Raw genomic sequence first — 14488 nt, 5'->3', positions numbered from 1 at the left:
CACTTGTTTTTAGTAAGTGATAAAACTGTTAAGATAAATTGCATGGAAAAAAATCCCATGGATGAAGTAGAGCTCTGAAAAGCCTTCAGTGAATCATGGGCTCACTTAGCTTTCGTTCTTGTTATTTTTGAGAATTTGGATTCACCACTTCCTTTGTGCTTCCATGCTATTTGATTATCTGCATTGTGTACAAAGGGGACAGGGTGACACAATCTGGCTGCAAGCAATGAAATTTTTGTGCATATAGCAGGGTGAAAACAGACTACCTGACCAAAGAAAGTTTGCATGAATTTCTACATAGTGGAACACCCAGATATTTCAAAGATGTATTTTCAGTACAACAATTATGGATTCAGGTGTGAACCCTTCAGTGCTGTCCTTCTATTTGAAAAGAAAACCATTTGCACACCTAGCAGTAACAACATTTCATTCTTTGAGCAGTGCTTCTCAATAACTGTTTCAAACAGTAAATTATCCTCATTTTACAGGTGGAAATGTAAGCATGTATTGATGACTTGCTGTTTAGCTTCTGCTAAAGAGGAGACCAAAGACAAGGTCTGTTGTGCTTGTCATTAACCTACTGTATCTACTTCATCAATGTTTAAGATTATTCATGGTCAGATATCAGTTAAATGATATTTTTTACCAATATAAATATAATGTGTGTTTGTAGGTATCAGTTTGTCTTCAAGAAGTTACACTAGCTGCTGAACAAAAGTGCTGCTCAGTGGTGCTGTTCTAGCTGCTTTCCTTAAGGTTTTTTGTTGTTGTTTTGTTTGGTTGGTTTTTTTGTTTATTTTGCTTTGGTTCATTTTGGGATTTTTGTTCTTCTTTTTTTTTTTCCTCCTAAGACATTATCCCACAGACTTGACAAGAATGTTCTCAGTTTATTCCTGTTCTACAAGTCCCTATTTATTTGACTTACATTTTAAGCACTAATAAGAAAAATTACAGGGATGATTCTACAAACCAGATCTTGAATGGTTTTACAGGTTTTTATCATTTTGCAATTTGGTGGGGTTTTCTTCTTTTCAAATTAAGCAATTATATTAAAAAAAAAAAAATCCTCTTTGCTGAAGACCTTACTTGAAGGTTAAGGAACAAATAATTCTTCAATAGTAAAAAAATCTCCTTTGACTATCTTCCAGTTTAAAAATGTCCTCTTTTCACCTGAAATAAGTTTAATTTAGAGGTCTATGCAAAAATCAAAACCTTGGGCAAGCATAATGTGTGTTATTAGGTGACATCTATAGTACTTTGTTGAAAGAAGTGTGTTTCAAAAATTTTTGAGAGCACTATGACTATTTAATGATACTTAACAATTCCTATCAAGTAATAGGTACGTCTGTTTATGCTGTACTTAAAGTATTACATAAAATATATTTTAATAGCTATTTCTTGTTGATGAATCACATTTCTAAAACATCGACAGCCTTATTAAGATTATCTCATTATTATAGCAGTAGAATAAACTACTGTTTGAGGTTATTCATATAATTTAATTGAGGGAAGATAAATTATTGTCTCTGTCTTTTTTAGGATTGAAATTAGATGATGAATCAAAACATGAATTTAGGCTCTGTTCAGAAACTAATGGAAGAGATGCAGCTTTTTGGGACCCAACCAAGACAACCTTATAAATCAGCTGGAGATTGTCAACCAGGTGGCCATCTCTGTGATTTAAATCTGCCATCTCAAAGTTTCTACCCATATTCATCTCATTATCCATATATGCATATGAATTACAGCAGCGACTGGGAAATTTTTGAAGCAGTAAAAATTCGGGAACTGGAAGAAGTCAAAGACAGAGCAGCCCAAATGGAGAAGACCATGCGCTGGTGGTCTGATTGTACCGCTAACTGGAGGGAGAAATGGAGCAAAGTTAGAGGAGAAAGAAATAAAGCCCTAGAGGAAGCAAGACAATTGAGAATCAAATTAGACAGTGTTGTAAAAGAACTGAGTATGCTTAAAAAAATAAATCAAGATTTAGTGAGTGAGAAGGAAAACTTGGAAAATGTACCTGCTTGGAAAACAGAATTCAGTTGCTCAGAAATATCTTCTATTAAAAAAAACTGAGCAAACCCAAGAAGATTCCTGGGGCAGAAGATATAAAGAAGGTAAAGAATGGGGAATTTGTTTTAGTTCATGAAAAAGTGGGAAATTATGCATGTATATCTAGAAATGAGATTTTTCAAGGATTTTGACCAAAACACTACCTGATCCATTCAATAGCAAACCCACTTTTTTCACCCATCTAATATTCCTAATATAGAGAAATACAGAAAACAATTCATATCCTTCAACTATGGCTAAACATTTAAGTAACAGAGGCAGACTATTATATCCAATAACTTGGAGTATTGTTCTGACTCTGTCATATTTTAAGGTAACAGATTACCTCTGTTATCTGAATTCTCCATGTTTTGTATACTACTTTTTTTTTTTTTTTTTTTTCCCCCCACCTCCAAAAAAGCAACGTAGGTTCTTCGCTTCTAAAATAAAATAATTTAATTCTCCCTTAATGCAACTTCTAAGATCTGGGAAAAGGTAAGGCAAATTCTTCAGCAAAGTCGCAAGGGTTTTTTGTTGGTAAGAAAAGCAATTAAGCTGTTACACAGAAATAAACAATCCAGTATGGACATGGTTTAAAACAGCTCCTAGTTCTATACAAAATAACTAGTTACATTGATCAAAATGGAACTATTTCCTCATGTTTTACCAGTTTTAATTCTGTGCCTTGGCATGCATTAAATAGTCTTCATAGACAGCACCATGTAAAAACTATACTTGTTATTTGTCTGATAGATAGCAGTCATTGTAGATGTAGGAAATGTTTTTCTACATTGTAGGAAAACATGTAGGAAATTTTTTACTTCAGTTCAATGGAAATTCTCAGGATCTGAAGTCTGAATGTATTATGTTTAAAATTTTCACTCACTCTGTAATGCACATATATTACATTATATTCCTGTGAATTCTGAAAAAAAAAAAAAGCAGCCACAGTGTTAGTATTAAGAATAAATTTGCCCCCAAAATGCATGCCTTTCATATTTTTGGGCAGAGAAATGGGCCATAGGAAGGCAATGACACAAAATATATTTTAACTGTTTCTCTTTCTCCTTAGTATAAAATAATGCACTACTTGAAAACTGAAACTTTATATGTGAATGGCAAACAGTCTTACCTTCTCAGAAGCTTCTAGTATTTTCTGATGTAGATTTCAGGCATTCTTTTAAAAACTTGAACAGAGTAGTATGAAATAGGACTGCTGGTAATCTGCTAAAATGAGATTAGCTTTTAAACACAATTTGTCAGAAGTGATAAAACTTAAATGCATTTCTAAAGGAAACTATGGTTTATAAGAGATGTTCAGTCTTCCTAATAAATACATATTTTATTTTTTAATTATTTTTTTCTAATTGTTATTAGTTTTGCTTATGTTTTGTATGCAAAACTTGTATCTTCAAAATAGATATTATAGTGCTTTTAGTTTCTGAATGGGATCCAGACTGATATGTTATGCAGGTAACTTTGCTCCTTATAGAAAGGGAGCTGCTCCTTATAAGTCCATCACTTGCTTCAATGATTTACATTAGAAGTTTAAGAGTTCTTAATGTAGAGTTTCTCAATATATTATTTGTATGCATAAATTGCATTCCTGGTTTTGTTAGTTCCAGCATTCTGTCTTCACCATAGTCATAGCCAACTAATGATAACTGGAATCTATTTCTTTAGTAAAGATACATTAGAAATATTTTGGATATGAAACTTGTCATAACGGAAGGTGTGACACATCACAAAATGACAGTGATCCAATGTCGTGGTTTAACCAGGACATCCAACTACAATGACTTTTTTTTGCACATTTTATCCATATACGGTGCAACTCTATAAGATGTTACTTGTTCCTTTTTTCTCTTACATGACTTAAATGTCTGGAAGAAAGAGGCTTGATATGCCCTGCAGAAGTTATGTTAGACTTTTCCCTTCATTTATGTTTTTCTCGGATGTCATATTTTTGTTTTCTTAGGATGTAGAGATAATCAAACGCCGAAGTAATTACAATAAAAAAATCACTCCAAAGCCTCCTGATTCCTTTCCCCATGGAGTTCGCAGCATCTGTTTGGAGGAACCTAAAAAAAGTTTGGACAGTAAAACTAAGACAACAGAGAATGATTTAATACATGTTTCGGTCTTGCATTTGCATTTGGCTGAGATGCAGAAAATCTTGCAGAAGGAAAGAGAGTAAGTGCAAAATACATCCTACTGGGGAAATCTCTATTAAAAATTGAGGGGTTTAAGGCACTTTCTAAAATAAATATGGTGATATTTGCATTTATAGCTCATATGTTCTCATTTCTAAGCTTTATGAATTGCTATTTACAAGGCTTTGATAAGAATTTAGAGAGACAATTCAGCATAGCGTGTTTATTGTTTTCCTTGGCTTGTCTGTCACTTAAGTGCTTTATACAGAACAGTTTAGAATGTACAGTTAACTAAAAAATTATACTTACTAGCAATTTGGTATCAATGTAGTGGTATCTACATTATGCTCAGTTATTGGAGTGCTTTGTGCATAATAACAAATTTTCAAATACACTACCAGCAGACTTTGAAAGGGTCCAACTGCAGAATGACTAAGGCTGGTTTTGAATTAAAAGTACATGAATACAGCTGCAAAATGTTGTTAATCTTAACCTCTTCACTTCTAGTAAGGTCTATGTTAAAAGCAGATAACAGAGAGAGAATAACACACTTAGTGTATGCTTATTTTGTCATATTAAATTTACCTCGCATAAATACTAAGTGTGAGTCTGTGTTGGTAGGAATTCCTTGATGTTTTGTATAGATAATCAGTACTGAGCAAGATTGAATCACACTAAAAAAGGCTTTCCAAGGATACATGCAGTATGTGATGTATGATGGATGTAGTAGGAGACTTCAGGCACTATGTGACTGTAACTTCAAAATCAGGTGAAATTCATTAAAAAATAAAAAGAAAGAAAATTTCGCCTCCATTGCAAATACATTCAACGGTTTCAGTTCAGAGAGTCTATGATGGTAAGCTATGATGAAGAATTTCTTTCCTGTCACATTTGTTTTTTTTTTTTTTTTCCACAATTGTCCTGTAGATAGTACAGGTCTGAGTTTTAAAAAAAAAATTTAAAAAAATCAATGTAAATAAATCCTTTAAATTCCTTACTACTACTTACTGTGTTTTGTTATATGAATTACCTGTAGAAGACAGGTAATAAAGTATTATGTATTTGAATCATATTGCAGCAGATGACCAGAAGCATGTTCTATCTCATTAAAAGGATTTAGGGTTTTTGTGGAAACAAAAATACAAGAATGCCTAACTATTCCAGCTTGTCATGATATTTATATATGTGACTTGAGACTGATGCCTCACATATGCCTTTACTTCTGGTTGAATTATTTAGGGTCCTAGGTACTTAATTTTTCAACAGCAATCACAGTATACATGCATGCATATATAAAACTTCCCTTTTACAAAGGGGATAATTTTTCAACTCTTATTTTTTACTCACTTCTTAGACAAAATTTCAATAAACACTGGTTCTACCTCCTGGTTTTGGCTTGTTTGTTCACATGCCTCTCTACCTAATTTGTAACTGTACTTCAGAGAGAGATTTTGCCATTTATGCCTGGATATATACTGACTATGGTATACAGTAATAAATCTACTGGCATGCAGTAAGAACTGGGGAATGTCTACACCATGCAACGTATGGCAGTGCCAACCTCAGGCAGCAAATGCTCACAGAGGAGCGATTTTCACATAACAGTGGGCATTGGTGTAACAACTCCCTCTCTAGGTCACTTCGGGCAACATTTCCTGTGTGCAAAGATGTTCTGTAAGCAGAATATATAAAGCTTAGAAGTATGAAACAATTATTTTTGGCAATGCACACAATAAATAGCTAGGAATAATGTTACTAGGATAAGTATTAACATAGTCACCAGTCTCTTGAGACACCCTATGAGTCTTTGCTGGGCAGGCTGTCATCTGCCAGCTCAGAAAGGGTTGGTCTGCACTGCTTAGTGGAATTGGCTGATTTTGCTGAGTTTCCATCTTCAGATTTCCAGTTTTTCCTCTTAGGTTTTATACTTGTTCATGTCAGTATTTTTGCTCCTGGATCCTGGAGCTGCTAATAATGACTATCTTAACAATCTCATCCCTATTTGCATTTTTACTTTTTCTTATCTTGCATGTCTCTAGCTTAAGTACTTTCTCACAGCTTCCTCCTCACAACTTAGCAATTTTCTCAGTAAACTTGAGCCAAGGACTTACAGCTGTGCTGCATCAAAAGCAAGCTTGGATCTCAGACAGCTTGAACCCCAAGGCCAAAGGTTACCTTGGCAGTCAGTATGATCTTACTCATACAGCACAGGACTTCTCAGCAGAGTTTTCTGATTTACATGCAGTACTCCCAAACTGTGGCTGCATTCTTTCCAGAGTCAAGTTTGCTCATGCAGATCCAGTGTTTGGACCTGCCCCTAGTTACCTGACTAATCTCTCCATAAAATGTTTTGCTGCTTCACCCTGAGAGGACCTATGCTTCTTGCATTCTGTTTAGAGTCGTCTTCAGTAATGCCAATATACTCTTAAGCCATGGATTAGACTTTGCAAAATATAAAAAGAAAAGAACTCTAAAACAAAAACAATAAGTACAAAAAATAGAGCTCAAAGTTTATGTTTTGACTTTCAAAGAACTTCAGTGTTGAGTTTACAACGTAAAATCACATACCAAAATCCTCTACTAGGCACTGTGGCTCATATCAAATACACATTTGAGGTCCCATTGGCATGAGTAGGAATTAAAGACCATATGAGTTGTTCAGCACTTTAAAGAATCATTTGCCTAAAATAGCTGTCTTTAGTCATCTTTTGGATCAGTCCATTTTGAACTTAAAAGTGTTTCTTTGTTCTAAAACCAAAAGCCCACCAACTACGCTGGTAGTTGATAATGCTGAAAAGGAATTGCTTAGAGCTGGATGGGTAGACTTAGGCAATGGACACAGGAGGCTTTGTCTGAGCATCAAGCAACACATTTTTTTCTGTGAGGGTGACCAAACCCTGGCACAGGTTGCCCAGAGAGGTTACTGAGTCTGCATTCTTGGAGACATTCAAAAGCCATCTGGACATGGTCCTGAGCAGCCAGCTCTACGTGACCCTGCTTGAGCAGCAAGGTTGGACCAGATGACCTCCAGAAGTCCCTTCCAACCTCAACCATTCTGTGTAATTCTGTGATATTTTTTTTCTATGAAAAAAAAAAAAAGGTGATTACAAGATCCATTGAAAATGCTCTGATCTTGATCTTTTGTTTAAGTAATAGTAAGCTGCTTTACCCATCTCTGCTATATTCTTTCTTCCACTGTTTTCTTTATCTAAATAGTAAGCTTTATGTAGTTAGGATCATCTGTTTCATTTAGTAGCATCAGAGGGACCTGGCATCACTTAAGAGGTACTGTAACACAAAATAAAAATAGTATCTAGTAACAGTAATTTCTAGTAATAGTATCTAGTAACAACATACTGGACATTCCTCTTTTACTTTTCAGATTAGCCCATTTCTGAGGGCTTTCAATGCATTCAGTACAGTCAATAGGCTATTATTCAAGTATTAAACTGTTATCTTTCATGCTTTCACTTTCTAATGTATTAAGCCTCCTTCTTAATAATTCTTTTAGTTCCCTAATTAAGCCATGATACTGTTCCAATGAGATATCCCGTTACTTTAGAAGAAAAACTATTCAGTTGAAATACATGTCTCTAGGTTCTTTACATGTGATAGAAGTCATCTTGCTCCACTTTGCTTTGTGAGTGATGGTGTTTAGTTTATTACTATAATGTTATAGGAGCTGTAGGTGCTTACTAAGATAAGCTGTGCTGTGTGCTGTATCAATGCAGAAAAAGGAGATCCCTGGTTCAAGAACATTAGGTTTAGTTGTAAAAGAAGAGAGAACAAGAAGGTACTTCACTCAAGTGGATTGCTTCATTAATGTAGCTAACATTGCTTCCAGTACGTGAGCCAGACCAGTCAGTGGTAGCTCTTGCTACCTCTGTGCAAGCCTGCAGTATGCTGCACAGAAATGCCCCAGACAAATCACATCCATACACTTTGCTTTAATTTCTTAAAGTTAACAGTGCTGTTGTGGAAGATTAATTTTATACCAAATATTCTCAGAATGTAGTTATAGTCAGCCTGGCAATAATATCTTTAGTAAAAAGGTTGACAAACTCCATTAGCCTCAGAATAGAAAGTAACTACTCTGGCATACAACAGTTTCTTTTATTGCCAGTAATAGAATTTTCTTTTCAACTATTTCAATATTTTTCTCTTTTCTGGTATAGTAGTCCTTCATTCCTCTATTTTCACAGAATTTACATAACATAAAATTTTCATCTCCCAACATAATGACACTTGTGGTTTTACTGTTTTTTGGATTTTAGATTGCTTCAGCATCCTGACTTTATAGGCTTTATTCCTATATTGATGTTTATAGCCAATGGAATATTCCAGAATTTTAAACTGTGATTTTATTTCATAGAAATATTAGAAATATAATCTGAAAGCTTTTATTTGTAATTAAGAATTTTTTCTTTCACTTTTACTTATGTTCCAAATTCTATTTTGTTAAAAAATTGCAAAATGACACATACGCATTACACAAATATGAAATTATGAAGGAATTTAATAAAATGAAATTATGAGAAGTTCATTCTTGGCTTTGGAACTTGGATAATAGCGTTTCCTGTGAACACAGAAATGAGTTTTTAGTTGGTCTCAAAGACAAGAACATCTGTAGTGCCTCTGCTGCTTTCTGTGTCTTTCATTATTTCCTGAAAGACTGAAAATATTGTACTTGGTTAGAAGAGGGGTAAAAATAAATATCAAAGTTCGTTGTTTCAGTAATACAGTACCTTTCTCCAAGGAATCGTCATTTGCTCTTTGTGAATTGTGTATCCTAAATAATTTTCCTGAATGTAGTAATGGACTTATGCTCAAATAACATTCCAGAGGCAAACGCTTAGTGAGGGTGTAGTACCTCTGAGCTAAATAATACATTTTCCTAAAATTCTTCTAGTATTTTCTTTTAAGAGCAACTATTTTTTGAAACATGAAATATACATATTTTAATAATTTTTTTAACATCTAAAGTAGATCATCTTTCATTTCAGCACTGTCTGCATACTGTACATATTCCCCTGTATATGTGTGTTTAAAATAATCTTCTGTCTATACCCAAATAAAAGTGATACAGTATCTTTTCTCTAAGGATTTTTACTAACTCTCCATGTATTAGGTGACCTGTATCACTAACTGAAGTCTATTTCCAAATTGTCTTCAGTTTATCCTGAAATTTTATTTCATTTAGAATTTTAATTCTGTACTGCTGGATTTCCTTGTTCTCTTTGGCTATTATTCTTGATAAACCTCTTGGAATAATTATGTGATGATAATATAGGTTTTCAATAAGAATCAGGTATACAGTTGACAAAGGCAGCAAAATATAACTCAAACTATGAAAAGGAAATTCAAAGTAATTGTCTGTTGTCAACTTCAAAAAGATGTAATGCTGACTTTTAAAATATTGTTTCAGAATGAATGTATTTCTGGAAAAAGAAATGGAAAAGATAGAAAATGAATTATTTCTTTGGAAATGGAAATATGAAGAACTGAGACAAACCAAGCTGGAAAGCCTGAAACAGGTATGTTAGCAGTACATTGTTGTCACACAGAGTAAGACACAGAATCGAGACTTCTGATTTCCTGTGTCGTTCATGAGAGTAAAATCATATCTAGGGTTTATGATTGTGATAAATCAACCCTTTATCAACAATTTATCCCCGTAGCCTGGCGGGGAGGGACCTGCCGGGGGTGTGTGGAGAAGCCCAGCCCTGCGCTGTGATGGCGGCACCAGTGCTGGGGAGCTACGAGGGCAGCACTAGGGTGACCCTGTAGTCTGACAGGAAGGGACTGGCCAGAGGAGGCAGGTGCTGGTGCCCTTCTCCCCGTGTGTGGTGAGGGTGGGTGGCCCTGATGTACAGCAAGCCATGGTCGGGGTCCAGCTGGGCTTATGTTTGGGCAGAAGGAGCCCATGTGAGCTAAGGGGGTGCGTGGGGAAGCCCCGCCACCATGAGGATGTTGCCCCCGGGTTACCAAGTGGGTATAGTGGGGGTAGCAACCTGGCAAGGAGGGGGGCTGTGGCATCCTCAGAGGTGGCGGGGACATCCCAAGATCTAGTCTTTGGCCAAGGAAGGTAACTCCTGGTTAGGCAGAGCTGAGTGCCCATTCAGGTGGCACCGGGAGAGAGCTGTGTAACTGCCAGGCCCAGCGCACAGGTCCCAGGCTGAGTCTGTGGGGACCGGTGGCTTGACCGGTGGCTTGTCCAGCAGCTTGCTTGTGGGAAAGGGCTGGAAACGTGCTGATGGCAGCACGAGGTGCATCAGCAACAGTAGCGGCACACCCTGGGGCATGGTCCCCAGCACCTGCCGCTGCCACAGTAGAGACCTCGGCTCAGAGTTGCTGAGGGAGGTTGTAGGTCCCCAGGCCTTGGGCTGCAGGCAGTGCCTGGTACCTTCCCTTGAGGCTGGGGCAGTGGAAAGGAGTGCCCATGCCTACAAGAGGTGTACGCTGGTTGAGGAAATGTATTGCCCCTTTTGAGCTGCAGGAGGAAGTGAGCAGGCTGGGCAGGCTCAGAGAAGGCAAAGAGGAGATTAACAGGATCTTCACAGGGTCCCCAGAGGTAAGAAAGTCTGAATCACACAGGAGAGGCAGCCAGAGACTGCGATCAGTTGTGAGGTAAATAGTCCTATAGTAGGAAGGCTGGAAACATGATTTTCAGCAACTGGAGGATGGCTCTTTTTCCACATGCAGATCTGCGGCTGCAGAATAGGTTCAAAAGCCTTGTAGCAGAGTGGGAGAAGAAACTGGGGAGGCATCAGAGCCACTTTTAACCTGAACCATGCGTTAACATCAGGAGGAAGTAGTGAGTGACAGTAGTAGGAGACTCCCTCCTGTGGGGACAGAAACCCTTGTGTCCCCCACTTGCCTTTTTGAGGGTTATATGGCTTGCTGTGGGCTTGGATCCAGAACATTGCAGAGAGATTGCCAAGGTCTGTCCAGTCCTTAGACTACTACTGTTCCCTGCTACTTGTGCACATGGGCGCCAGCTGGAGGCATATTGGGAATGACTACACAGCTCTAGGGTTGAGGTCATGGGGGACCAGGTGTTGTCTCCTTGATCCAACAAGCTGGCCAACCTAATGAGGAGGGCTTTGAACTAGGAATGATGGGGATGGGAGATCACAGACCACAGTAAAGTGAAGAAGTGGTGGTCAGGGGTGGAAAGGTCAGGGTGCAGGTTGATAGGAGCAAGAAAGACTTCAGGAATGATAAAACAAGTTGAAGGGACACCTCTCTCAAGTGCTGGTACAGAAATGCATGCATCCTGGGAAACAAGCAGGAAGAATTAGAGCTGTATGTGGTTACAGAACTACAATATTGTTGCAGCAATTAAGATGCTGTGCCAGGTTCATGCCACTGAAGTACTGTGAAGGACTTCAGGAAAGACTGACAAGGAAGGGCTGAGAGGATGGAAGTTGCCCTCAGATCCATAAGCAGCTCAGATCTTTTGAGCTTTCCTGCAGGATGGGTAGCAGTCAGACTTATGGCTCAGGATCAGAGGAGAGGACAGTAAGAGTGACATTGTGGTGGGAGTTTGTTACAGACAACATGATGAGGAAGCAAAAAAAGTGTTTAAAGAAGTCAAGTCTCTGAGTTGTAGACCCTGGTTCTCATGGGGGACTGACTGTACAGCTGCTAGAAAGGCAACATGGCTGCTGCAATCAAAGAGATTTCTGGAGGGTTTCAGGAATAATTTCTTGCTGTAGGTATTAAATGGACCAACCAGTGGTGATGCATAGCTGGATCTGCTGTTGACTAATACGAAGGAAACTAGTTAAGGGTTTGATGATGAATAATTTCCTTGACTGTAGTAACTTTGAAACAGTGGTGTTTGTTGTCCTGAAGGAAGTGAGAAAGGAGCAGCAGAGTACAGACCCCGAACCTAAGGAAAGCAGGATGTTGGTTTAGTCAGGGAACTGTTAGGTAGGATCCCATAGAAGGCAGCTCTGACTGGTAAACAAAGGAGTTCACCAAAGCTGGCAGGTCTTGAGGTACAGGATCTTCCAAGTGCAACAAAGGTTTGTCCTAATACTCAGGAGAATAGGTAGATGTGTCAGGAGATTGATTTAGCTTAGTAGGGAACTATTAGTGGAGTTCTGATGCCAGAAAGCAATGTGCTTTTATAAAGGAGATCAGCCTTCAAAGGAGTAATTTAAGAATGTTGCCTGGTTATGTAGGAATGGTGTTAGAAAAGAAGTGTTCATTTCAATCCAAGTTCATGAGTAGAAGAATAAGAAATATTTGTGTTGCAGCTTTCAGGATTTAGCTTTCAGAACAATGGGTTGAGGACCTCTTAGATCCAATAAAACTCAAAATGTGTATCTATATAACTAAATATAGATAGAGAATTTAAAATTTCCTATAAATTTAACATCTCAGATTTGGAATAAAGCAGGAAAATTAATTAGCATTCTTTTCATGTTTTGGAAAAGATTGCAAGCAGTCTATTAAATTCCAAGTTCTAGTTACAAGTTGGTGCATATGTAAATGGAATTTCCTTCATAGATGAACATCCACAGTGACAAATTAACATCTAACTGCCATATTTGAGTTCCTTCAGATTTTAGTTCTTTTATTTTCTGCTTGCTCATTAAGTAGGATTTTATCTTGTCATACTTCTGCACAACAGTGAAGTCTAGATTTAGTTAATTGTTTTGCTTAAGAAATGTAGTCTTTATGTTTTATGGCACTGTCAGCAGGAATAGAGCAACAAGAAGTAAAAATGTGCTTAGAATTTGTTGGAGATGGATAGATTTCAATTTTTATGTATGTGCATGCATATACACGTATATATGTGTTGCTGCTTTTTCCTTGGGAACATGATGAATTGCTTTAATTGTTAACAGGAGGTGATATTTTGAGCATTCTGTTTGTCTTCTGAGATTTTTAAGACTTATACATCTAGTTTTTAAATTACAGGAAAACATTGGTCTTGATGAATCTGACTAATGTGAATGAAATTACTTACATTTGTGGGGGTTTTTTGTAAGTGAAAATTCTTCCTTTATTAAAAAACCCCAAATATTGTGTGTTGGCGATGTGTGTGAATTTCACTTACTATATATTACTGTTGAGAAGTGGATGCTGGAACACCATACAAGGTTTCTGACAGTGAAAAATTTGAAAGTGAAATAAAGGAAAGTGCAGACACATACTAGGCTAAGCATGGAACCTGATTCGTACACACACTTGCAATATTAAATCACAAAGGAATTTCTAGATTAATAACAGATTAATCATTACCTCTGGATTATTTTCATATCCTTGACTAAGTGTTTTTGGTTTCAGTCATGCATAAATTAATCTGCTATTTCCTTTGGTAGATCATCTGACAGTCCCACTGGGAATGTGGAAAAAAATACTTAGCGTGCAAGTGACAATGCCACTGTAAGTTAAACCATTTTTAGGAATAGTTAGCTCTGCTAGCCTTTTGGAAGTTTGAGAGATTTTGTGTAATGTAGAAGCTTCACAGCTGCTGAGATTTGAGTATCAGCGCTCCCAGTAACTAATTACTTTCTGTTAAAAGATGAGTACTCACTCATCTTGGAACAAATTAAGTATGGAAAGCCTAGATGACCTTGATAATCATCTGTCCTGGTTTTGGCTACGATAGAGTTAATTTTCTTTCTAGTAGCTGGTACAGTGCAGTTTTGGGTTCAGTATGACAAGAATGTTGATAACACACTGGTGGTTTCAGTTGTTGCTAAGTAGTGTTTAGACTAAGAAGTCAAGGATTTTTCAGCTTCTCATGCCCAGCCAGTGAGAAAACTGGAGGGGCACAAGCAGTTGGGAGGGGACACAGCCAGGGCAGCTGGCCCAAAGTGGCCAAAGGGGTATTCCATACCATGTGATGTCATGCCCAGTATATAAACTGTAGAGAGTGGGGCTGGCAGGGATCGCTGCTCGGGAACTAACTGGGCATCAGTTGGCGGGTTGTGAGCAATTGCATTGTGCATCACTTGTTTTGTATATTCCAATTCTTTTATTATTTTTATCATTATCATTATTATTTTCTCCCTTTCTGTCCTGTTAAACTGTCTTTATCTCAACCCACGAGTTTTACTTTTTTTTCTAGTTCTCTCCCCCACCCCACAGAGTGGGGCAGGAGTGAGCGAGCGGCTGCCTGGTGCCTAGTTGCTGTCTGGGGTTAAACCACGACACACATGATTTTCCCCTAAAATGATGCATTCTGCATCAATTTGGAAATTGTAAATGAGTTTTCAATGTATTGAGTTAACAAAAAGGTAGTAAAGTGGCAATTTATGTTTATA

The 14488-nt window shown here is 37.4% G+C and overlaps 1 protein-coding gene across 1 annotated transcript in view; it reads left to right on the top strand.

The window, feature by feature from the left end:
• Positions 1 to 490: 490 nt before the first annotated feature.
• The window catches only part of CCDC102B (coiled-coil domain containing 102B), a 40411-nt gene continuing 26413 nt past the window's right edge, over positions 491 to 14488 (top strand). Inside the window, 5 exon segments of the mRNA XM_052788593.1 lie at positions 491 to 555; positions 1540 to 2068; positions 2071 to 2117; positions 4031 to 4245; positions 9631 to 9739. Coding sequence (XP_052644553.1) covers positions 1552 to 2068; positions 2071 to 2117; positions 4031 to 4245; positions 9631 to 9739 — 888 coding nt within the window. The 5' untranslated portion in view covers positions 491 to 555; positions 1540 to 1551.

This window comes from Harpia harpyja, chromosome 5 (assembly GCF_026419915.1).
Source record: "Harpia harpyja isolate bHarHar1 chromosome 5, bHarHar1 primary haplotype, whole genome shotgun sequence".
Taxonomy (NCBI): domain Eukaryota; kingdom Metazoa; phylum Chordata; class Aves; order Accipitriformes; family Accipitridae; genus Harpia; species Harpia harpyja.
The sequence above is the reverse complement of the archived record's forward strand: the minus strand, read 5'-3'. Positions and strand labels throughout refer to the sequence as shown.